This window comes from Delphinus delphis, chromosome 16 (genome assembly GCF_949987515.2).
Source record: "Delphinus delphis chromosome 16, mDelDel1.2, whole genome shotgun sequence".
NCBI lineage: Eukaryota > Metazoa > Chordata > Mammalia > Artiodactyla > Delphinidae > Delphinus > Delphinus delphis.
Window position 1 is genome coordinate 1,219,765 of NC_082698.1, and position 22,715 is coordinate 1,242,479.

Genomic DNA, 22,715 nt, shown 5'->3' on the forward strand with positions numbered 1-22,715 from the left:
GCCGCTCTGCTTTCAAGCCCCGCCCCGGCCGGGCTCGGTGACTGTACCCGCAACCCCGGCCCTAGGCGCGAGCTGAGGACTGAGAGGCGAACTTGTTTAGGGTGGGCAGGAGGAGAGGGTTGCGACCGGTCCCGGCCAGTGTGTGTGCAGAGTCTGCACCCGGGATGGAGAGTGAGCGTTCCGACAATGTCCTGCCAGGACCCCCTTCCCCCCTGGCCAGCCGAGGGCCCGCCACCAGCTCCCTGATGACCCGAGGCACCCAGGGCCGCGGGGATTGAATGCAATCTCAAGTCCAGGCTCAGGCTGGACTCCGTCCGGAAAGATGTTTCAGGCCAAAGCCGGGCTCATTTGAGTATTGCCCGGGCAGGGATCGGAACGCCAGGCCATGCGCTGGCCCTGGGACCGGACAGTGGAGACACCTCACTGTGAAACACCTCATTGTGAGGCTGCCCCAGGGCCAGCCCCGCGAAGCTTGATGTCAGGTGGGAGGTTGGAGAGACACAGAAGGGATAGAAAGTGACCGAGAGAGACACACAGAGAAAGAGCTACCCAGGACCCAGGACGGACCGGAGAGGCAGACCAGGGCAGGAGAGGCCAGGCCTCCGGGCGGGTTCTGAGGAGGGGGGCGCGCAGGATAGAAGTCCAGGCTCAGACACGGCCAGTCAGGGAGAAGAAGAGCCCTCGCGTCCCCTCGGAGGAGCTGGGGGCTGGTGGAAGAGGGCGAGCCCCTGGACTGCGCCCCAGCGGCCTCCGGCGTGGACGTGTGGCATCTCAGGGAGTCCAGGGCCCGCGTCCCCCTCTCACTGGCCCCGATGCCCGCGCCTCTGCACTGCGGCCACTACCTGCTGTGGGCCGCGGGCCTGGGCCACGCTGGGCCTCTCTGGGAGACTTGCGGCAGCCTCTGGGCCGTCTCCGCCTGGCTCGCTGCGTCCCTCCTGGTGGCAGCTTGGCCCGCTGTGGGGCTCTCCTGCTCGCGGACCCTGGTGTACGCCTCCCCGCGCGTCCAGCTGCAGTGTCTTGTTCTCAAAGGCGTCCTCCAGGCAGCGGAAGACTCCGCCAAGCTTGGGCCGGCCCGGGCCTTCCTGTGCCCCGCATCCCCGGGCACGTGGGCAGAGCCTCTGCTGGCTCCTGCGGCCGCCGTGCTGCCACGGCGGGAGCCGGCGAGGGGCGGCGGTTCCTGGAGCCTCCTGTGGCGGGGTCTGCGAGTTCTCGTGGACTGGGCGGAGCCGGGCCTGGCGCCCCCCCTCCCCAGCCCCCCAGCCCTCCCCCCACCCCTCAGCCCGGCCTGGCGTCCGCTCGGAGCTGGCGCTGTCCACGCAGGGAGTGCTGAACGCTCCGGAACTGGGCCGAGGGCGCGCGTTCTGCCCCAGCGAAGCTCCGCAGCTCGCCCCCGGGGCAAACCGGGGTTCCGACCTCCAGCTCAACCCGCAGAAGGGCAGGCGGGGACCACGCACGGAAGAAACCACAGTTTTTCGGAACTCCAGCCACATTTCCAGGCCCTGTGGGCGATCTCACGTCAGGGAAGGAGGCTCTGACTCTGAAACATTTGGCGAGTCGGGAGGGCCAGGCCGGGGCGGGGGGGGGGGGGGGGGGGGGAGGGAATGCGCCCACGGGAGCTGCTCCTGACTGCCCTTAAAAACAAGTTCAGGGCTCCCCTGGTGGCGCAGTGGTTAAGAATCCGCCTGCCAATGCAGGGGACACGGGTTCGAGCAGGGGAACAGGGGACATGTGGTCTGGGAAGATCCCACATGCCGCGGAGCAGCTAAGCCCATGCGCTGAGCCTGTGCTCTAGAGCCCGCGAGCCACAACTACTGAAGCCCGCGCGCCTAGAGCCCGTGCTCTGCAACAAGAGAAGCCACCGTAATGAGAAGCCCGTGCACCGCAACGAAGAGTAGCCCCCGCTCGCCATAACTCGAGAAAACCCGCGTGCAGCAACGAAGACCCCATGCAGCCAAAATTAAAATTAATTAATTAATTTAAAAAATGTTCAAGGTTTGGGGTGAGACACAGTAGGAGGACTCTCAGCCCACGCAGAGTCACAGGGTGATACTGTCACTCAGTCGATCCCTGCAGGGACTGTTTTTTAAGGAAAAGACATCCCAACCCTTCCGTTCTGTTAGTGCAGCCGGAATTTCAAAGCGTAAGTTGGGACAGTGAGAGTCAGTGCGACGACACTCCAGTACTGGCTGGCATAAGAACACCTGCAGAGCTAAATCCTCACTTTCCCATCCCCTTGTCCCAGTCCCACCTTGGTTTTCCACTCCCCCAAAGAGATCAAACAGGCTTTAACCACCTGTGTGGGATCACTGTGACTAAAATGTGTTCTTATTCATTCACAGAAATTCTTTCACCATTCTCAGCGGTTGACTTTTCTTTTCTGGTTCTCATTTGACAAACAGCTACAGGAGCAGTCCTCCCTGGTGGCTGACTTCAGCCAGGTGCTGCCAGGACCTCTGATTTCAGAGCCTGTGCTCCAGAAGGCTCCCCATGACTTAGGATGGGGCTATATGTGAGATGCCCGGCACCCCTCCCTAGTGAGCAGAAGGCCCAAGTTCCCTTTTTGGTGTGGAAAGAGGCACTGTCGTTCAGAGCGTGGACACGGAACACAGAAGTGGCTAACATAGCCGATACGTCCAAACTTTAATACTTTGTGAGGAGGAGAACTTTGATATTCTAAGACTTAAAACAACCTTTTATTAAAAACTGTACAATAATTTACAAATGAGTAAAAATTCTCTGGTATATATCATAGGAATCACAATACAAAAATATGTGTAAAATTTTGTAGCTGATCACCATACAAACCTATTTTAGGCCTCTGAATACTGTTTAGCACTGAACAGAGTTATCTGGTGTGTAGAGTGTGGTTATTAAGGAACTGCTTCAGGGAACACGAATACTGCCTGGCGCATTGCTGTGAGAAAACAAGTCCTCATTCATTTCTGCATAAATTTACAATAAAGCTTTTTAAAAATATACAGTGAACAAACATATGACTTGATACATAATTTACACCTTGATTTTCCTGAGCCTAGACGTAAATCCATTACTGTGTTAAAACACACAATCCGTCTTAAGGTCAACGATGCAGTAACGGTCAGTGTAGGTTAATGTCACAGCGCCTCCAAACCCACTCCCGGCACACCCTCCTTCCTGACTGCCAGAGCTGGTGTTCACAGCCCTGTAAGGCACTCGGGGCATCCTGAAGGCTGCAGGTTCCTCGAGGGCAGAGCCCTTTGAGGAAGAGCCACGGTCCTTCAGCGACTGGAGCTCTAGACCATGGAAGCAGGTACACACATCCGTGGCAACAAGGAAAGCTGAAATTTACATGGATTTGTAGTTTAGACAAATGAAAACATTTGTGTTTTTCTGGGTATTGTGCACACAGTGACTATGGCGATAACCGTTAGGCTGCATACGTGTCCACATCCCGGTTACGCAGTAAACACTTCTGTGCTTCAGCCTTTCAGGGTCCTTCCTCTTGCTGCGTTAGGGAGTGGCACACTTACACACACGCGCCCCCTGTTTGAAGAGCTAGCGGTAAGAGAGTCCCGATACTCGCAGGGAATTCAGTCCAGCCCATTGGCTTTGCAACAAGGTACACTCTAGAATTTAGAAAGCGCATGTTATCATGAAATACTTGAATTCTTCAGATGCTCATTGGACCAGGAGGAATCAGTGACAAAGGCTCATGTTTGCCCCTTTCTCTCTCTCTCTTCTTCTTCTTCTTCTTTTTTTTTTTTTTTGGTACGCGGGCCTCTCACTGCTGTGGCCTCTCCCGTTGCGGAGCACAGGCTCCGGACGCGCAGGCTCAGCGGCCATGGCTCACGGGCCCAGCCGCTCCGTGGCATGTGGGATCCTCCCGGACCGGGGCAGAAACTGGCGTCCCCCACATCGGCAGGCGGACTCTCAACCACTGCACCACCAGGGAAGCCCTTCTTCTTCGTTTTTGTTTTGCAAAAGCCCAATCCTGAAATGCTGGATTTTGTAATCAGATGAAAAGAAGGTGCCTATGATACATGAATAAGAACAATATCTGAAGAGAAGAATTGGCATTGCAACTGAATGTGTGCTTTCCTGAATGTACCAAATGCAATTTGGTACGTGAAGTATTATTTAAAACATTCACTGAGCCGCTTTCCCTTTCCAGTGCACATCCTTTCTACATACAGACAATAACAACTTCATAAGCACTGGTACATATTTACATGCTTCTCTTTCCTGTAGACTTTGCCTTCTTTTAAAAATTACAAAGCTGTGCTTAAGAGTGTCCGGGGTGTGGGGTTGCATACGAAGAACTCCAGACGTATGTACGACACACAAAATCATGACGACCCAAATAAACTCGAGGGGTGTGAATCTGCGTTTCACACGCACATTCTGGGATCCGAAATGGCCAACCTGCACAGCTGCTGTCCCCACACAGGTACACATGGGGCGGGCAGGCCCACAGGGAGTGCTTGGAGCTGCGGGGTGCTTCTGCATGCTTCCATCCTACAGTCCATCAGGCTTCAATCTGGGAGCTCATCCATAGCTCCACGGCGGCTTTTGTTAACACAAGACTATTGTCTGCTGTTTGGTTCTGAGTACGACAAATGTGCCAAGACGAGGCCGTCATTAGACCAAGACTAAAGTATGCAGGAAGGACTCAGCCAGATTTCGGACTTGAGGTACAAACCCTGACTCCAAGCTCAGCTGGAGAAGCAGTGAACTGGCCTCGTTTTCTGTTCAAGTGACTAAGTGACTGTGGCTTTAATGACAATAGAAAGGATGTGTCCTTCTTGGACAAGTGTTGATTAACAATGCATTGCCCAGCAGAAAACCTGCACCCTCTAGAGAAAAAAGCACGTCTGTCTGATTCTATAAGCTTTCTCCCAGTTCATCCTGGTCTGGCTGCCACTGTCATCTGCACCGTAGTTGAACGTTTCTTCCGACACAAATGTAAAGTGAACCTAACACTTCCAGACAACATAGGCGTACCTCCCTCCAGCCGTTGGGCAATGCAGTTTATGTTTCTTTTATACAATGTTGTCCATTACATTCTCATCTGGCTGCACTCTCATTACGCAGCAGGTCAACTTCTAGGTGCCTCAGAGAGCCCAGTCCTGTGCACTGTCTTCTGATAGAGCACATGTGTGTGCAAACACACAGACTCATGCGTGCACACACACATGCACACGTACCCCCTGCAAATTCAGCACTGACAGCACAACCTTAGGCCCCCAAGGGTGCGAGGTCAACAGATGCACCACCTCCAAGCCGTGAGTCGGGCTGTGTCCGAATGCGGGCAGACTCCCCCGGGCCGTGGACCAGGATGCTCGGCGGGAATGGAAATCACGCTTCAAATAGGCTTCAGTGACGTGCTGCTTCTTCTCTGAAAAAGAGTGAAGACAAATGCTTTCTGTTAGTGTGAGACATCTGAGCCACTGGCGGGGACTCCCGGCGGGGAAGGTCTGGAGAAATGACCAGGCGCTGGCTCTGTAGGTGGACATCCGGTTGTGGTAGCTCTGGCCCAGGCACGGCGCCACACTTGAGCCTCTGGGAGATGCAAACGGCTCTTCCCAGGAGATGCGAGGCCACAAAGACGAGTCCCCGTGCCCCATGAGACCATGTGCAGAAGCGACCTCAGTGCCCCCTCCCACCTGTGGGAGAGTGCTCACGTTTCCGCCCAATTTTCATTTCTTCTTAGTCCTTAGAAAGTGGGCCTCTGTTAGGTACTAATTCTTCCTTTTTACCTTTTACATCTTTAATATTTAGAAGTTAAGAAGGAGCTTCCCAGGTTCTTTCTAACATGCAGGGCGGACCCTGGAGCAGCAGCATCGGTGGGTGAGAGGCGAGGGGGAGGGGAGGGGAGGGGAGGGGGAGGGGCGGGGTGGTGGAGCGCACCACCTGGGGTCACAGACATTAGAAACTCCACAGAGTGTTTTTGGTTTTTAACTTTAAAACCAACTTCTCAGTCAGAGGACACTCCAAGTAGAATGAACGCTGAACGCATTAGAATCGCACGTGTGCTCACTCTACCAAGCGTCGCACACATCATGGTTGAAATCTGCTGCGTTAAACTTACGTTGCTCCTTATGCCTGCGATCTCATCCATCTCTAAATAGGTTCTAGTCAGTTCATCCACTTCTAGTGTGTTAGAAAGGACCCTCTCGTTCTGCAGATGGAAAAGCTGAAGGCTGGAGATTACAAGGGGTTTCCCGAGCTCGCAGTTCTAGGCTGGCCAGAGCCAGGGCCCTGACCACCCGCTCACCGTCCTCCACGCATGTCACTGCCTTCCTGAGCTAAGATGATAACTGTCTGGGCTGTGAGCTGCACACACGCAAACACAGAACAAGAATCTTGGCGAAAATAAGGTGCAGAATTCGAAACAGTCACTCCCCAGTTTGAAGGGACAAGGTGACAACATTTGGCTGCCTGAGGTCACTTGATCCTCTCCTGAGCCAGTCCTACCCTACTTTGCTAATGTTCACCACCACTGTGCCCAGGACGGGTGGCTTTCTGCTTTCTCCGGGACTGCAGCACTACACATGCACACTTACACGCACGCACACACGCACACACGCACCGAGGCATGCTTCTGCTTCCAGGCTTCCAGACCTCTCAAGTCCCTACAGGCCCCTCAGTCCCATGTCCTCCGATATGGTGTCCTCCACCCCTCCCTTTTCGGCCGCTGGCCCAACTTCCTGACCATCCCCCCAGTCAGCCCAAGATCTCACCACGTTGAAGCCATGCGAGACGCGGGACAGGCGAGTGTGGGGTCATCTGGCGGGTCTGCCCTTGGTCCCCTGGCCCTGGGGGGCTCGTCATTCAAGAGCGGCCCTTTGGGCAGAAGCTGAGCTGCAGTCTGCACAGGCGCCTGCCTGCCAGGTTGGCCCTTGATTGGCATCTGGAAACCCGGCCTTGGAAACTCTCCCGGAGAGAAGAGGCTGTGCTCGTGGTCTGGCCTAGACTGTTTGTACAAATGATGTGATTTACGGCAAACACCTGCCTCCTTCTGAGGGCCGGCATTCTAACGGGCAGGCGGTGCCCACATGAGTAGCCCCAGTACCAACCCCGAGCTCCGAGTCTCCAATGGACACCCCGGCTCCCCAGCAGAGACAGCGCACACACACAGCTGCGTTTTCAGGCTGGGGAGGGTGTGCTCTGTGTGGCCTCCACAGGCGGGAGGAAGTGTAGGGCATCTGCTCCTGGGTCCCTCCGGCCTCCTCCTGCGTCTTCTGCCCTTACAGAGCCAGCTGCCTGCCTTGATGACGTCACTGCAATAGCTCCGAGCCGTGGTACCACTCTGTACTGAGTCCTGAGAATCCTGGTGGGCCACTGAGCCTGCGGGTGGCCTTGGGGACCTGGGAGCACCCCACTTCCACTGTTTTCTGGAACCTCAGGAGGCCGTGAGGCTGCAGAAAGGAGGAGACATGGCCTTTGGCCTTCGTGAGCACGTCGGCCCACTTACTGGGTCGTCATTTATCTGACTGTGAATTAGTGGCCAGGCACGACCTGCGTGTGTACTGGGGTCCACACAGGATTCCACAGTGAGCGAGCTGGGCACGTCCCTGCGTGTGCAGCGCTTCACAGAGAGGCGGGAGGACAGTGCACTGATGGAGACGAGGATGCGCGTTGTGTGGGAGGAGGGACGCAGGGCGTGGAGGGAATCATGGCACGTGGTGGTGCTCCCAGCCCAGGGGGGCGGAGTCTGCTGGACTACTGCCTGGTGAGGGGTGATGTCTCGATAACGGTGGGCACCGCGGACCGCACCCTTACCTTCCTTCTGGAGGGAGAGGTTACGTGATTTTATATCGGGCTGCGCTGAGGGTGGGAGATGAGGTATAAAGGACAGGAGGACGTTGATAAACAACGTCACTAAGTGGGTTCATTTCATAGTTACCAACATGGACAGATGAGGGACAAGAGGACAGGAGGGCATCTGGCCAGACCACGGCCCAGCTGGCAGCAGGGCTATTTTTACATTGGTGCCCAGCCCAATAGGCACAGAGATGTCAGAACCTCGCTCAGAGCTGCAGAAGCAGAATTCTCATCAGTAACACCCATCGGTAACAGATGCAAATGCATTCGTACATATGGATTAGGAAACAACATTCTGATTTAGGTCAAAATAGAGTCCAAGTAACCGGCTCCGCCGCCTGTGTTTGTGCTGGGGAGTCCCACTGGGACCTCAGCTGTTAGGAAACATGAAGCTGTTGGTAGGGATGACCAGCGCCTTCCTGGGGTCAGAACCAACTACACTGGGCACCGTGGGAAAGCCCATGGGGCCTCTTGGGGTTTCCAGAAACACACACAAGACAAGTGAACCCGGGTCCGCACACTGAATCCAGAGGTCCAGGCAGGCAAGAGCCCAACTCCACAGGCACTTGGCAGGGGTAGGGCCCTGCAGCCCAGATCTTTGCTCTCTGCCCCCAAACACACCCCCATTCCAGGCCCCAGCCCCTCAGAAGTAACCCACACAAATCCACGTATGATCAGCTTATGGGACAGCGGAGGGTGGGCTAAAACCAGAACCTCTCCACGTGAGAACTACTATTCTGGGAAGTCGTAGACAAACATTTTCAAACCCAACAGAAACAGATGGCGACAACAAACTCGTTTGGGGCCAAGGTCTTCTTTCCCCAAAGCTCTGACTTGGGGGAAATATCAAGAAATAGATGGTCTTGGGGACTTCCCTGGTGGTCCAGTGGTAAAGAATCCACCTTCTAATTCAGGAGATGCGGGTTCGATCCCCGGTCAGGGAACTAAGATCCCACGTACCACGGGAACTAAGTCTGCACGCCACACCTAGAGAGCGTGGGTGCCGCAAACTACAGAGCCCGTGTGGTCCATGTACCACAACTAGAGAAGAGAAAACTGGCACGCCGCAACTAGGAAGAAGCACGTGCGCCACGACGAGAGATCCCACACGCCACAACAAAGATCCCGTGTGCCGCAACTGAGACCTGATGCAGCCAAATAAATAAATAGATAGATAGATAAATAAATAAAATATGTTTTAGAAAACTTACAAGAAAAGAAATAGGTGGTCTCGCCCAGACCCAGCTTAGCTTCCTTCTGCCCCCATCAGCTCTCCACAGGGCCTTTCCATCAATCCCACAGACGGTGACAGTACTGCTGTCAGTGCCCCAACCCTGGGCCATTTACAAGGTCCTTCTCCCAACCCCCCACAGAGGAGAGCCCACTGCGGGAGGCCCACTCTGCTCCAGGGCGGTCCGCACTCACGCCGTGCTCTGCTCAGGGTCTCCTCCTGGTTCTGACTCTGCAGCTGCCTAGTGGACACACAGCAAAGGCAGCAGCCTATTGATGGAGACGGCCACACACGGGTGTCGCCCCAGCACTCTTGAAAGTTGCGATGGTTCACGTTATGTGTCAACTTGACCGGGCCAGGTTTGCCCACGCGTTCACCAAACTTTATCCTGTGTGCTTGGTTGGGGGGGTGGAGGGAGATTGAGGGTGTTTCTGGATGAGATTAGCATTGAATGGTCAGGTGAGTAAAGCCCATGGCCCTCCCCAGTGCAGGTGCGCCTTGTCCAGTCAGCTGAAGGCCTGACTAGAACAAAAAGGTTGAGGAAGAGGGAAACCCTCTGCCTGACTGCTGAGCGGGGACAGGGGTCCTCTCCTGCCCTCAGACTTGGACGGACACACGCGCTCTGCTGGGGCTCCCGCTTGACGACCACAGATCTTGGGGCTTCTCAGCCTCCACAGATGTATGAGTCGATCTGTTACAGTAATTCCCTCTGTCTATACGGACAGGCCGATGGAGAGAGATATGGACAGATGGATAGACATGAGCCAGCCTACCGGTTCTGTTTCTCTGGGGAACTCAACTCTACAAATGCATTACCTGGTTAGCCACCCAACCTCCTCAAAGCAGGAGGCCCAGGTGGACACAGGTCAGCTCACCTGTCGTGGCCACGTGGCTAAGAGAGTGCAGAGGGAGGACCCGAGCCCCGAGCCGTGTGACCCCAGAGCTGCCCTTCCCACCTCGCTGCTGCCGAGTTTCCTGAGTGGCAGCCATGGCCCCTCCCACGTCTCACACGAGCAACCTGACAAAAGACCACAGACGCCGTGAAATGGGCTCCGAGGCCTGAAGAGCCCGGGTGTGTCAGAGGGTCACTTGAAGAAAATTCAAACTGAGGAGAAACATGAGGTGCAGCCAGGAAGCAGCCCGGTGTCCTCACAACCTGAACTCCGGGGGAGGTTAAAGGCACCTGTGGGGTGCAAGTCGGGTCCCAGGACCCTCAGCACCTCCCGGGCTTGTCAGAGACGTGGACCCTGGGCCACGCCGCCTGGCGGAACCAGGCACTTGGGGGCTGGGCCGTGGTCTCGGTTTAATAAGCCTCCAGGTGACCCGGGGTTACGCCAGTTTGAAGGCCATTTCCATGAACCTGTATTCCTGAGTCTCCCAAAACCTCTTCCCTTAACAGCCATTGTACAGAATAACTACATGAGCCTAACCGTCTGTTTGTCGCGTTTTCTACCCAGTAATTTGGGGATTAGAGACCTGAGGCCTGCCTCAGCTGGGGCGGACATTCCAGGGCCACAGGGAGCCCTCTGGGTGCTGCCCACCTCCTCCACAGGGCCTGGGATGTTTGCTGGTGGGACCCGCCGGCCCTGACCCCTCCGGGCACTCCCACCTCGCTGGGCATCAAGGGTGCCTGTGTGCACAGGCTCGCAGTCTGACCTTGGCCTGAGATCAGCTTGGCGGTAGACCAGACCCGGGGTGTGCGTCCGAAGGCCCGTCCCTGCCCAGCACTAAGGTCACAGCGCCCCGGAGTCCGCACCAGCCTCCTGAGACTCAGGGTCCCTCCCCGCCCAGCTCAGCAGCAGGGGTGCACAGGGCGTGAGAGCCCAGGGTGAGCCAGGCGCACCTCTGCGGGGTGAACTCAGTCACAAAATGCACCTGTCTCCCCTGCAGGCGGCTCCCTGCAAAGCTCTATTTGCTTCGACTGTGCGTCTTTTCATCTGTGAAATTCTCGGCCGTCCGCCGGCCAGACGCCAGCCTCCTGACCCAGAGCTGCCTCTCCGGGCCCAGCGGGAAAGGCCAGCGGGAGGCAGGCTCCTGAGTGACCTCACGGAGCTCCCAAAGGCCCCACCTGCGCCCCTCCCTCCACCCCCAGACTGCGCGTCCGACAGAGCCCCCGCTCTGGAGGTGGAACTCTGAGTTAGCCATCTCCTCTCACGGGAAGTGAGGCCCCCGGCCTCCAGGCCCCACCTCTCAGGACCCCCAAGCCCTCGGCTCCCTGGAGTGCCAGGGCAGGGCAAGTTAGGGCGTCACGGAGGGCGTTAGGAGGGGCCCAGGCTTCCGTGAGTTCTGCCCAAAGCTGCTTGCCGGGAGCCCCGGCGACCTCTGTTCTGTCCCCTCCTCCAGGGAACCACAGAACCAGCTGAGCTGGCAGGGCAGGGGTCCCCCTGCGGCAGGAGGTACCTGGAGCAGACCCAGCTGAGACCCACCCAGGAGGGAACGGGCGGTGAGCACGGGAGGCGGGGACCGTGGGAGCCAGGGGAGGGAAGCCAGCCTGGAGAGAGGAGGGGTCGGGCTGCCGGGGGGACGCACCTCTGCCGGGGACAGCGCGACACGGGCACGGGGCCAGGGGGCTCGGGCCGCGGACTGGATCCTTGGACCCCCGGCCCGCACTGGCTGTGCCTGGGGGCACTGTCTGGTCCCAGGTCCACCGTGGCCGCCCCGTGCGGGGGCTCCTGCCCTCCCGCCGCCTGCTCGCCTCTGGCCTCCTTCCCCCCTCGACTGAGCAGCCCACAGGGAGCCCCGCGGCCCCGCACATCAGCAGCCCCTGGCACCTCCTGCAGAGAAGGCAGCTCCTGGCAGCTTCGGGGCCGTGCGTGCTGGGTCCGCGGCCCAGAGCGTGGACAGGGTGTGGCGGCCGGGCACCGCCACAGGCTGGGCCCCGGCTGGCCAGGTGGCGGGCACACCACTGGGCTCTTAGTGGCGCACAAGGTGGCGGCCCTGGGGCTCTGGAGGGCAGGGTGGTGCCAAGCGCAGGGTGACAGGCATCGCGCATCAGAGCCCCGGGGCTGGGCTCCCCTGTTCGCGCTTGCTCAGTCTGGTGAGGGGCCCGTCCTCCACTCCCATGGCCTCACACGCCCCTGCCCCTGGGTACCAGGAGGAACATTCCGGTGAGGGGGTCGGGGTGGGGTGGGGGAGGAATTCCAGCAGGGGGCAGGGGGGAAGCTTCTGGTGCTGTGCTCCCGGTGCAGGACCGGCCGAGGCAGGCACTGGGTGGGCTCCGCACCTTCCAACCGTCTGAGCACCCAGGACCCCACCTCGTCTGCATCGGCCCAGGTTCCCAGGGCCCGGCCCCCGGGGGACGGCCAGGAAAGTACACAGAAGCCAGCTCAGTCCTTCCCTCCTGGAGACAGGGGCGACTTGCTCGTGTTCACGTGCTGTACGCACACCCGTCTCCCTGGCTGGTGTGGGCGCAGACTCTGCTGCCCAGGCTCCCAGGCCTGCGCCTGACCACACGTGCCCACCACACGCGCAGACCGCACGTGGGTGGGAGCACACCCTTTCTGTCTTCTTTCCGTTGGTTCTTGTTTTGTCTCCTGCCTGGGTTACTAGGAGCTGCTCTCACAGCCCTACAAGGGGCGTCCAGCTCTCTTTTCTGGCACCGACTTCTCTAATAACGGCATCTCTTACTAATGGCCTCGTGGTCATGCTAGTGAAAAGACGCATCATTGCTTTAACAAAGATGGTGACATTACAGAGCGCTAGACAGCTGGCCGCAGGCCATGAGCTGTCCCTGGACAGGCACAAACGGGGGAGGGGAGACCGTTGGCCTCCAGCCAGGTACCCCACTTCTGTCTGAGACCCTGTGCAAAGCTCTCAGTAACGACCGGCTTTTGCCATAAGGTAAACACAGAATTCTAAACAAAGAGCAAAAAATAAAAGCAACGCTCCAAAGCCAACGCGAGCTGGAGGCGTTTGTCAGCATCTCCTGAGGTCGAGGGCTTGTGCTTGGATGACCCCTGATGACCCCTAGGCGGACACCCAGAAGGAACTCCTGCACCAGCACATCCACAGACTTTACGAGAACGTTCATGAAGCATCGTCCACAACAGCAAAACGCAAACGTCCGTTAGGGGTGGTGGAGTTCCGTGACAGAGCCCCAGACAGGGGTGAGCTGACACAGGTCACGGGACGGGCGAGTCTAAGCACAGTGATACTAAGTGCACAGTGTGTCCAAAAGACACGGACAGCATGACACCTCTGCCAAGGACTTAAAACACAGCAACAATTGTGCCTTTTAGAAACATACGCGTCTGCCACAAAGCTCTGCACCAGGCGGTTGCCCCGGGGCCCAGAAGACAGTTACTTCCTGGAGGAGGGGCGGGTGATGGTGCGGGGTCATAAGGTTAGAAGTCAGCGGGGTCATAGGGTTAGAAGTCAGCGTAGCCAAGAAACAAGATGAGCACGTGGGCCATTCCCAGACCAGTGGCAGGAATGAGCCAGTGTCAGGATGAATGCAATTCTGTGCACCAAGAAGCAAAGAGGAAGAAAGCCCTGTGATGAGGGGCTGCGAGGGGCAGCAGTGGCCCTTCAGGCAGCATGGCCACCATGCTCCATGCACTGGCTTGTCACCTGCCATCAGACAAGCACGTGTCTGACCTCAGCCCCGAGCCCCCCTCATCCCGCTTGGGGCTGGAGCCCAGGCTGACGAAGCTGCCCTGACAGGGCCCCTCAGTGCCTGGGTCTGGGGGCTCCACCGCCCGTCCCTCCTCCCAAGATGGAGAGGCAGCGCTCGTCCCCCACACCCCCCACCTGCCAGCACGACCGGCCCCGCGAACTGCTGTTTGCACCTGGGTGAACCTTCTACGAGGACCAAAAACACCTTACCTTTCATTCCTCTGCTTAAACATAAAACAATATACACAAATTAAAAAGACAATTTCATTAGGTTATGATGGAAATATTACGGATATTTCTTGAATGCAGGTTCCCCTTCCACGTGTGCACGATACTCGTTAACTGTGGACCTGTTCTGGGCAAGAGCAGCTCATCCCTGAGTTTCCAAACGGCAACAGCGCCATCTCTGGCCGCCTGGCCTCAGCGCAGCGTGCGCAATCTGAGACCCGGCTCAGAGGAGAGGCGGCTCGTCGGTATTCAGTGCCTGCTCCGCCCAGAGCTGTAAATCTCAGCTGCTGACAGTTAATCTCACACGTCTTGGGCTTCCAGGCCCCGAGCTGGGCAGGCGAGGTCCTTGGAGACCCAGCCCCACCCCCAGGACGCAGTGGGGACCAGGCGTGCCGTGCGTGGAGGACGCCAGCAAACAGCAGCTCTGTCCCCCTGCCTCCTGGTATGCGGTGACTCAGAGTCCAGGAGGACGCTCCAGTCAGGATAGGGCTGACCACAGAGCGGGACTCGATCCAGCCAAGCAGGAGGCATTTTAATCAAAAAGAGGAAGACTTCTTTACGATGGGGGTGGGAGGAGACAAGGGCTGGACAGCCACGTGCAAAAAAAGTGTGCTTCGACCAAAGCTGCACCGAATGCAAAAATGAACTAAAAATGGATCGTGAGTATAAATGGAAGACATGAAGTCGCACAGTTCCAGAGGGAAACATGGGAGAGAATATTTGTGACTTTGAATCAGGCAGTTTTCTTAGGTCCAATACCATACAACCTATTTTTTTTTTAAGTTGGTAAGTTAGATTTTATCAAAATTTAAGAACTTATCTTCAAAAGATACCCTTAAGAGAACAAAAAGATAAAAGAGAAAATACTTTTGCACCAACAAAGGTGTATGTCTGGAATGTATAAAGGAGTCTTAAAACTCGATAAGAAAGCAAAAATCAAATTAAAAAAATGGGCAAACGATATCAATAGCCACTTTACCAAAGAAGACACACGGATATGGAAAATCAACACATAAAACGATGCCCAACGTCACTAGTCATCAGATAAACGCAAATTAAAACGAAAATAACATACCCCTGTGCCCTTATTAGAATGGACCTCCTCCCCCCAAAAAGACTGACCATATCAAGTGTTGCGAAAGACGTGGAGAACAGTCTTCCCACACACTTTGCTGGTGGGAACGCGACGCGCACGGCCGCCTTGGACAATAGTTTCTTATAAAGTTGAGCACACATTTATCAGCCCTAGGTATTTACCTGAGAAACGAACACCTGTATTTACACAAAAACTTGTACATGAATGTTTGTAACAGTTTGATTCACAGTTGCCCTAAACAGGAAACAAGCAGATACATGCGGACAAATGTGGCACATCCGTGCAACAGAGATGACTCAGCATAAAAAGGAAGGAACTACAGAAACGTGGGGGAATCCTCCAGGCGTGCTGCTGCGTGAGCAAAGCCAGACCCCAAAGCTCTGCGTTGGATGCACGTATCACATTTTCCACTTATAAGACCTGTAAATGGCAAAACCGGAAGAGGGAACGTAGCCCATTGTTGCCAAGGGTGGAGCTGGGGATGGATGGGGTGACTGTGGCAGGAAGCAGAGGGAGCTGGGGCGATGGTGCTGTCCTGTGTGCTGACTCTGTGCCCACCTGTGTCAAGACCCAGAGACTATACAGTACAAACAGGAACTGTGCTGTGTACATTTTTAAGAAATCACTCTGTGAAGGAAACTCCAATGGAACCCAAGATATAACAAACAAACCTAAACGGCCACAAATGGACAACGTACTAGAGGAAAAGAACCAGACTACGTCATTCTGGAAAACAATATTTTGTCTGGAGACTATAAGGCTAAAGATAAAAGGGACTCTGCACTCAAATGTCTCCTTGCTGGTAAACTTGCTCCTCACGGGGGATGTGGGTTAGCAATTCTGAAATGTCCTTGTGTGGATACTAGGGTGGGGCAAATAATTAACACAGTTTATATGGGAAGAGCCACATCTCCAAAGAAAGTAGATACAGATAAGGAAAGGGGGGGCAGGAACGAGTCTTGAATGGTTGGCCTTGAATTCCAAGTGTCAGTATGAACTGATGGTTTTATAATAGACTCACAGATGATAGCTGGATAGACAGAGAGATGATGGATGACAGATAGATGATAGATAAATGATAGATAGATGATAAATGATAGATGATATATACACAGATGATACATAAATAGATGATAAATAATAGCTAGGTGATAGGTAATAGCTATATAAATAGCTATATAGCTATAGAATAGCTATATAGCTATATAGCTATATAAATACATAGATAGACAGAGAGATGACAGATGGTAGACGATAGACAGAAGCAGAAATAAACAAAGAAGTGGGGGTGTGCCCCGACAGGGCCGAGAAATACTATCACCCCGGGAGTAGCAAACACATCAGCCCGGAGATGTCGGTTCCTAAACGCCACCCTCCAACAGAAGGAACCGGAGCTCCTTGGAGGAGTCGCTGCTTTGAGGCTTGGGGCGGGGAAAATACAGATGAGCGTGAGCATCCGGAGGAGACAGAGTGAGAAAGGGCTCAAGACACGGACGGGAACTCAAAGGACAGGGGCATCAACCTGTTGGAAAGCTCAGTGGCTTCAGTTGGAACAATCTGAGCAAGAAAATAGTTAAAGGTGGTGTTGGATTATCATATTATCATATATATCAAGCTCAGGGATGTGCCCACGAGCCGATACTGCTATGAATAATTGGGTAAAGAAAAAATGAGAGAAGGGGGACAGGTCTTCTCCAGAGAAAAATTCTAATAAAATAGAAGGAACGTAGGGATAGAAAACCACGAGCACAGGCAGTAATCACTGTGGCAGGAGAGACCCACTCACGTCTGCTAAAGTTACTGGGCACAAGGTTAAAGAGGACCAGGGTCCTTGCTGAGTCTCACAGTGTCTCTCCATCTATTTCTAGTTATAAATGATACCTTTTCAGTGGATAACCTGGCAGAACCTTGATCAAGGTTCACATCAGAGGGATACAGTGTATGGACGTCGTGCCGCCCTGATCGAACACACTCAGAGGGGGTCACCTGGGCTCAGTCTCGCCAAGAATGCATAACCTCAGTCCAATCATTCAAACACATCAGACAAATCAAACTGGAGGACGACCCACGAAGTAATCCACCAGCTCCTAGCAGGGTGTCAAGGTCAAGGATGATGCGTCAAGGTCAAGGACGACACGGAAGCTAAGAAAACTGTTGCCCACTGGGAGGGACCAGGAGAACGACTCAACAGAGTATGGGGTCCTGGAGCAGAAACGCTTGTCTGAACTGAGTGGGTGGCCAGCTAAACTTGGAAAGTGCGTGGTGATTCCATGAGATGTGAACACCTGGGGAAGCTGGGTGAACGGTGTACAGGAAATTTATACTCTAATATTTTTGCAACTTTCCTTTAAATCTGTAACTATTTTATAATAAAAGGTTTTTAAAAAGCTGATGGGGTCTTCCCGGTGGTCCAGTGTTAAGACTTTGCCTTCCAGTGCAGGGGGTGCAGGTTCGACCCCTGTTCGGGGAGCTAAGATCCCACATGCCTCACGGCCAAAAAACCAAAACATAAAACAGAAGCAACATTGTGACAAATTCAATAAAGACTTTAAACATGGTCCACATCAGAAATAATCTTAGAAAAAAAAGCTGATGGGAGAAAGGAGGTGCTTGCTCAGGAAGCTGTTAACTTCTCGTGTTGCACGTACTGCACCAAACGTACGCCTGACCCTGGCTCCAGGGCTGCTGTGCAGTGTCCCGAGCCGAGAGGTGCAGCAGCTCCGTCCCCGAACTGTGACACCCACTGCCCCCCACCCAGGCTACCCCAACACGAGCGCCCGGGAGTTGGTCTGAGCCACCTCTGGGTCTCCAGACCCATAGAATGGCTCTGTCCAAGGGGGCCCCCATCAGCGTCCAGGTCCTGGAGGTCTCCGGGCCCCCAGGGAGGCCGTGACTGCCCGGCGCCCCCGCCTCTGGACGTGTTCTCACGCTCTCAGCCGTCCTTATCTGGCTCTGGCTCCTCCACAGGTGAGACCTGCTCACAGCTCTGGGGCACGGTCCCCGGTGCTGGGCACACGGCAAGGCAGACCCCAGAGCCAGGCTGGCTCAGCAGGGGGAAGGCTGCGGGGATGACGCCGATGGGGCAGAGGTGACCCGCGTCCCGTGCGGGCCCTCGGGGACTGTGGGCAGTGCGTTTTGATTCAGGTATTGCCGCGCCCATGCGCGTCGCTCATTGTCCTTCACCGGCTACAAGTGACCTTTGAGGTCAGGCCGTGACAGTGGATCGTCCTTACCAAGCAATGGGACACGCAGTACTGGGGCGTTTGGTACTTTCCTCCACACGATACGGCGCAGCCCAAGGACCTCAGCGCAAGTTCTAAGAGGAGACCCCGAACTCCAGGGACCCCGAACTCTGGGGACCAGGCGTGTTTGGATTTGAGGGCCCACGTGTGGAACTGGGCTGGGGACCAGGCGGGGACCGGCCTCCACTCCAGAACCGGCCTCCAGAGTGATCTTTCTAGCCTGAGGCTATGCCCTGCACCCCTGGGGACGCGGGAGCAGATACTGCCGTGCCTGGGCCCTGCACCAGGCGAACCGCACGCGGTTTCCAGAGATGAGCCGCTTCAGAGGAACACGTGCCCAGACGTGCCACGTGAAAGAGCCAAGTGTCCCGAGGCCCCTTTGAGCGAGCGGGCGGTGGTCTCACTCTGGCCTCTGGCTCTGCATCTGCTCTGCCTCACTCCCTTCTCTGCCCAGTGGTGCATCTCCTGGGGCCCCTGCAGCCCCACTCTTAGAGGTTCAGGTGGCTCTGTGATGGGGGGACACGGCACCCCACATCACACCCTGCAGACTCGGATACAGAACTGCATCCCCACCAGAGCCTCACCGCGTCCCACAGAAACACACTTGCCGAGGAGATTCTGCCTGGAGAGGAAGGCTCCCTAGCGGAGCACGAAGCCCCGTCCAGATCCTCCGTCCCTGCCGTGGGGATGACCCACCCGGCCGCCCCAGGGATGCCTCCGAGCCCTGGGGCAGGGAGAGGAGGTGACAACCTGGGGACACAGGGAGGCCCACTGAACTGGGGGTCAGGGTCAGTGGGAGGGACGGCCCCACAAGACAAGGGGGGACGCTCTCTCGTTTTTGGAGTTTGTGGGAGGAGCAAGACGGGGTGGGCGGGGCAGGCCAGCAGAGCTGGGGGTGCAGGGCCAGGGCCCGAGTCCGCGGAAGTGGTCGGGTGCCCTTGAAGAGTTCTCTGCCAGGAGCTGAGAGAGGCTGCCCTCATGGCTCAGGGATGTGCCCTGGGACCCACCACTGGGCACCTCTGGAGGCCTCGGCTAGCCTTGGCGGGGGTGTCCTGGGTCTGGGCGGAGAAGACCTGTAATGGGTTCAGCACCTCAGACCAGGGAGGAGCCCACGCCAGATGCCCCCAGGGAGCAGACTCCGATCCAGAGGCCATGGTAGGAGGTGAGCCGCCCTCACCCTGCCCCCGCCCACCTGTACAGACACCAGGGCTCCTGCTGCAGGGCCCACGTCCCAGCAAACTGAACCTACGTCTCAAACGGGGCCAACCTCGTCGCAGAGGAGGTGGGATCCCAAAGACCAGAAGGAGGTGTGCTGGCGCCCACAGGGCCCACAAAGGGCGGGAAGGAAGACGCCACGCCCCAGGGATGACGGCTGAGCCTCACCTGCTGGCCACCTGGGCATCGGGCCCCCTTCTCACGTCCGCAGAACCCCGGGGCACTGCCATCCTCGCTGGGCACTGCCCGGTGAGCGTGCAGTCTGGAGCTCTGCACGGGGCAGCTTTCGCCTCGCCTGCAGCCTGAGGGGCTCCACGGTGCTGCACAGCCCGAGGTGTCCTCTGGCCCCTGCGTCTCCGACAAGCTCACGCCCCTTCCCAGTCGGTCCATTGCTCTGGTCCCAGCTCCCACTACCAGGCTCCCCAGTCATCCCTTCGGTCAGTCCCTCGGCGCAGCTCAGGGCGGGAAGCTGGTGGCACCATGGCAGCCACAGTTCTGTTCCCGCGAGTGACAGCATCATCAACAAGGCAGGGTGGCAGGATGTGTCGCTCAGTAAGTGCTCAGGACCCCAGCCAGTGAGTCACGGCGTCTTCACAGCCCGTCCGGCCTGGAAGACACGGGGCAACGGTCCTTGAGATGCTCCAGGAACCGTCCCCATTTCCCTGAACGAAGGTCACCACCGTGGTGGCAGCTTCATTGCGTCGTTTTGCGGGGTGTCTGCGTTGTTTCTGGGAATCTTCCTTTGAGACACCTTTTGGTCATCAAGGGAACAGAGGGAGGTGGGAGTTTGGGGCTCCTGCACAGAAGTAGCTCTTCACACCTGTGCAGCAGGGGACTCGCGCGTCCCTGTAACTAGGATGGGGAGGCCGCGTCCCGAGGAAGGACCCCAGGGTCCACAGCCAAGACAAGGTCTCTTCAGAGGAGCCCCAGTCAGAGAACTAGTTCTGATTCTGCCTCATCAAAATGGACAGTCCCCCGCAGAGGTGCTCAAAGACCCCCTTTCTCCCTCTTCCTCGACGGGAGGGGGTGTGCAGAGCCCAGGTCCCCTTGAGTCTTCAGGAATGAGATGTGGCGTCTCCCTCTGCCACCGGGGCACCTGCTGCTCTCTGGTCCAACTGCAGGAAAGGGGTCTGGCTCCTCAGAGGGCTGGAAGAAAAGAGACGCAGGACACAGGTCAGGGAGGCTGCAGGGCGAGAGGGAAGGGCTGGAAGGATGGGGTTATGAGGAAGGGTGGCCCTGCTCCCGAGGGGAGGTCCTCTGAGGGCGGGGGCCACAGACGGAGCCGGGATGGTGAGGCCACGCCCTACTTGTCCTCTCATCTTGTTTGGGAAGGAAGCGGTGGTCAAGCTTTCACATGCGGCCTGAAAGCCGCGGGCACGATGCCACAGCTCAGCACGACTGTGACGTCGTGCGTGAGCCCAGCTTGTCGGGGAAAGTGGGCATCTCTGGCTGAATCTCCAGTGTCACCCAAGCTTGTACTTGAGAAACGGAAAAGATGAAAAGACACAAAACCACCGGCACTGCTCCTGCCGAGTTGCCCGGAGCAGAGAACAGGGAGTGGTTTTGTGTGCCCATCTCTCCCCGGGGAGGTTCCGTGGGACGGGGTCCTTTGCGTTCCTTCCTTCTCGAGGAAGGCAAGCGCCCCTTCCCCTCTGACGATGGCAGGCCCCTCCCCTCTAGGACCTGGGGGACCCCTGGCTGTCCCCTTCCGGAAGCACCTCCTGCTTACGGAACAGCGGGGGCCGTGCTGGTCCTTATGATGCAGACGAAATACTCACCACGCCAGGGTGCCCAGGAGAGCTATGACCACAGAATGAAAGCTAAGGAGAAAAACAAGAACAAAAATAGGAACTAAAAAGGAAAGGGGAGGGTGGAGACATGGAAGGAAAGAAAGAGAAAAAAGAGTTTGTAGGGCTTTTGGCAAGAAATAACGTGATCACAGACACAGCGACGTGGAGATGCCAGCTGGGGCTCAGGAGCAGATCCTGGCGCACGGGTGTCCAGTGGTTTAAGGGCTGCGCTGCCAGGGGCCTGAAGTGACGGTGCTGTCCCCTCCCCAGGGACCTTGCACCGTCCACGGGCCAGGCTGCAGGTGACAGTCAGGAGGGAGGCTCTGCTGGTCACTCAGCCTCTGGGGGAGCGGCGGGGACCGGCCATCTGGACCTGTCACCAGGGCTGACGGCGAGGGCGCTAAGTGGCTCTAATGGTGACGGGAGTCTTACGGAAAGACAATCCAAGTGCCAACAGGCACACACCACGCTCCCATCATAAATGATGAAGTACAGCCAACGTGCTGAAGAGATTTCACACTTGGAGCCTCGTTTTGGGTCGGGGGAGGTGTCCAGCCAATTTAGACACAAGAGAAAATCTGATGGTGGTACAGCTGCTTGGAAAAGCAGAGCTGCTTCAGCTAGATTAAAAGAATAAACACCCAATTTTTAAAATTCTAGTATTTAATAAAAACAGATGCTCTCACTTTAAGATGCAAAAGGAAAGAGAGGTTCATTTGGGGGGAGAGACTGCATCGCTTCGAGGTTGCGCGTCCCGCCGGCCTCCCCAGGCAAGCCAGGTGTGTGTCGCCCACGGTCTGGCGCCCATGGGCAGGCACATAATTGCTCCCCGGCTGCCTCTCTGCTTTGCAGGTCGTGCCCCGCACGGTTCTAGGGGCCTGTCACCAGCTCTGGATTTGCAAGTTACCACCAAGACCGCTCGGCAGATGGCAGTAAAGTGCCCAGGGAAGGGGCCGGGTTCATCTGCAGGAGGGGTGGGCGGGGCAGGGGGAGGTCCAGCTGCAGGGGCTGCCGTGGGGAGGGGTCCCTGTGCCCCGCGAGCACAGAGCCTCTGCTGGCTCTGCCCAGGCAGGACTGAGGACGTGTGGCCTATTGCGGGTGGCGGGTCCTGTCCAGACCCCAGCCTCCCGTTCTCTCTGGCAGGGACAAGCCTGAGAGGCTCAGAGGGGAGCTGGCCTTTGGTGAGATCCACCCCACAGGCAAGACCGGTCACAAGATGCGAACAAGCGGTCTGCCTGCTAGAAGCCATCGAAACGTCCTAAATCACAGACCAAAAGAGCTCAGCTGTCCTAGAATTAAGCACACGCTGCAGGCTTCTGTCTGAGGGTGCTCTGTGTACCCTGATTTGGAGGTTGCAGAGCCAGCCGTCGGGAGAAGAGCTGGGCAGTCCTCCCCGACCCCAAGCCACACGGCCCCCAACCCACTGCACCCCAGCACCTGCCGTTTCCAAACTTGGGAGCCACAGTCAAGGAATCACACTAAAGGGACCGCTGGTC

The 22,715-nt window shown here is 56.7% G+C and overlaps 1 protein-coding gene and 1 long non-coding RNA gene across 2 annotated transcripts in view; both read right to left on the reverse strand.

Annotated features, from left to right (window-relative positions):
* Window positions 1-2,671: 2,671 nt before the first annotated feature.
* Window positions 2,672-19,950, reverse strand: LOC132439243 (uncharacterized). The gene is made up of 2 exons (XR_009522328.1): window positions 19,598-19,950; window positions 2,672-5,374 (listed from the first exon to the last, which is right to left on the reverse strand). It is a non-coding gene; the product is annotated as an uncharacterized lncRNA (long non-coding RNA).
* Window positions 19,951-20,499: 549 nt separating this feature from the next.
* The window catches only part of JAKMIP3 (Janus kinase and microtubule interacting protein 3), a 44,373-nt gene continuing 42,157 nt past the window's right edge, over window positions 20,500-22,715 (reverse strand). The window contains exons 21-22 of the mRNA XM_060033512.1: window positions 21,208-21,280; window positions 20,500-20,575 (exon numbers count right to left, since the gene is read on the reverse strand). Of these exons, the coding sequence (XP_059889495.1) occupies window positions 21,230-21,280 (51 nt within the window). The 3' untranslated portion in view covers window positions 20,500-20,575; window positions 21,208-21,229. The remainder of the gene's footprint in view (window positions 20,576-21,207; window positions 21,281-22,715) is intronic.